Genomic DNA, 2,030 nt, shown 5'->3' with positions numbered 1-2,030 from the left:
TGCAAGCTTCTCGTTCCAGCCCCTTTCTGCACAACCAACCACAGTGGTATCACCAAATCCACAGCAAGAATCATCTACTTCTAATCGCCCAGTTGAAACTTCCACGTTCCATAAGATACCTTTCAGAGGATTTTCATTCCAGTCCTTCCATCCAGGATTATCTCCAAGCACTGCAATCCAGCTTGGTGCTTCAGAAGAACAATCTAGAAATGAATTCAGAAAATTACCCCCATCATCTTTACCTCCACGAAAACCATCTCGAGTATCCCTTTCTCCTATCCCCTCTCCAGTACCAACTTCCTTTTCAGCTTTCCCCCAAACAGCTTTCCCGGCTGACTTTGGTTCTGTCATCCACTCACGGCCAACCTTCTCTACTACTCTTCCTCCTCCTGCACTAACAACCCCAAGGTTTGCTGTAACACCTTCTCCATCACAAATTAAGTTAGATCCTCCATCACCTACAACTTTCAGCCCAAGGCCTTTTCCCCCTCCACGACCTTCACTTCAACCTCCGCCAAGCCACTCTAGCTTTTCTCAGCCTCGCACTGACGCTCAGTCAATCTCCACCGAACGTCCAAATCTTCCTTCTCTGACTTTCACGGCTCCTGACACATTCCAGTTTCTTAAAGTATCACCACAAGGTGAATTTAGCACTCAGAGTTCAGGTACTACACAGCCACAGCCAACGACCTTCAGAGGTCCTTTTCTACAGTTCTTTTCCACACCTGGGTCATCTTCCACACCTCCCTTCCAGAGAACATCAAATGTTCAAAGACTCAACTCTCCTTCAGTCTCCACGTCTTTGAGACCGACAACGTTCACATCATTCCAGGACCCAAGTCGAGCATCACTTACACCTACCGTCAGATCTTTTGTACCCACATCTCCAGGGCATCCTCGCAGTTTCCGGTCCACAACTACTTTGCCACCCTTCCTTGCTGCCTTTTCTACCTCATCAGATGACACAGAAAAACTCCGAAATCGTGCACCGGAGAATACTCTACCCTCGCCACCAATCATTGAAATTGGGGGATTTGTTCCCATGAAAATCTCCAAGGCAAATGATCAACCTGTAAAACCATCAGAGATCTTAACACCCCCTCCCCCGCTCCCATCATCATTTGGGGATAAAGACCTGTTTACATCCTTTGCCTCCAATCTTACAACTCAGCCTCCCCCTACCACCTCTAGACCTGTTGCCACCAGCCCCACCTCACAGCCAGCAGTTACAACGGAGTTCAACCTTCAGACAACTCCAAGGACCTTGTTTAACACTGCACGACCACCACAAACAATCACAGGCTCCAACTTCTTCCTGAATAGTTTCAGATCAGCGTCTCCTCCTCCAGCGACTGTAACAACTGGACTCCCACGGACCACCAGACGACCGCGCACAACCCTACAACCCAAGACCCATTCCTTCAGCAGTCCTGTCACGACGACAAGGCCCACCGCTATTTCAACATCGCCAAACCCAAGAGAAAACAATAGCTTTGACGAGGTACAACAGAACGAGCCCAGAAAGCAGTTCTTGTCCTCCGCTCCCAGGCAGCAGACTGTTGTACCCAAGGTAACTACAGCTTCTCTTCCTTCACCTACGAGCGCCAGTAGGAGTAAAAGCACAAGCTCCAAAGGGTTTAAGGTTCCTGCGGCGCACGCAGGGAAGTCGTTCATATTTGTGCGAAACGGCCAGAGCGAATACCGAGTAGTATGGGCGTAGTGCTCACATACTTTTCGGTTCAGATGTTGCAATATGGACGTGCGATGCGGCGTGAGCTTGAATTTGCTTGCAGTGCCAGGGTTATTGGGTCACGGGCTCAAGGCTTGCCTCGGAGGCGCTGTCGGTGGCGGACAAGTTGGCTTGGAATTTAGCTTTTTATTCTCCAATGGAACAATACAAAAGGAGTGAGGCTTGAATGTCACCTAGAAAGGGATAAACAGGTAGATAAAGAAAAGAATAAAATAAAATGAACAACAAGATTTAGAGGGACAAGGAAATGTATGAAAATAAGCGAAAAAAAACGTAGAGC

The 2,030-nt window shown here is 48.3% G+C and overlaps 1 protein-coding gene across 1 annotated transcript; it reads left to right on the top strand.

Annotated features, from left to right (window-relative positions):
- Nucleotides 1–209: 209 nt before the first annotated feature.
- On the top strand, nucleotides 210–1,720 carry LOC119593547 (mucin-2-like). Its single transcript, XM_037942509.1, has 2 exons — nucleotides 210–262; nucleotides 409–1,720. Exons 1-2 carry the CDS (start codon nucleotides 210–212, stop codon nucleotides 1,718–1,720), a joined length of 1,365 nt encoding a protein of 454 aa, XP_037798437.1.
- Nucleotides 1,721–2,030: the final 310 nt, after the last annotated feature.

The sequence above is a fragment of the Penaeus monodon genome, chromosome 32 (genome assembly GCF_015228065.2).
Source record: "Penaeus monodon isolate SGIC_2016 chromosome 32, NSTDA_Pmon_1, whole genome shotgun sequence".
Taxonomy (NCBI): domain Eukaryota; kingdom Metazoa; phylum Arthropoda; class Malacostraca; order Decapoda; family Penaeidae; genus Penaeus; species Penaeus monodon.
This window is presented reverse-complemented; position numbering and strand designations above follow the sequence as displayed.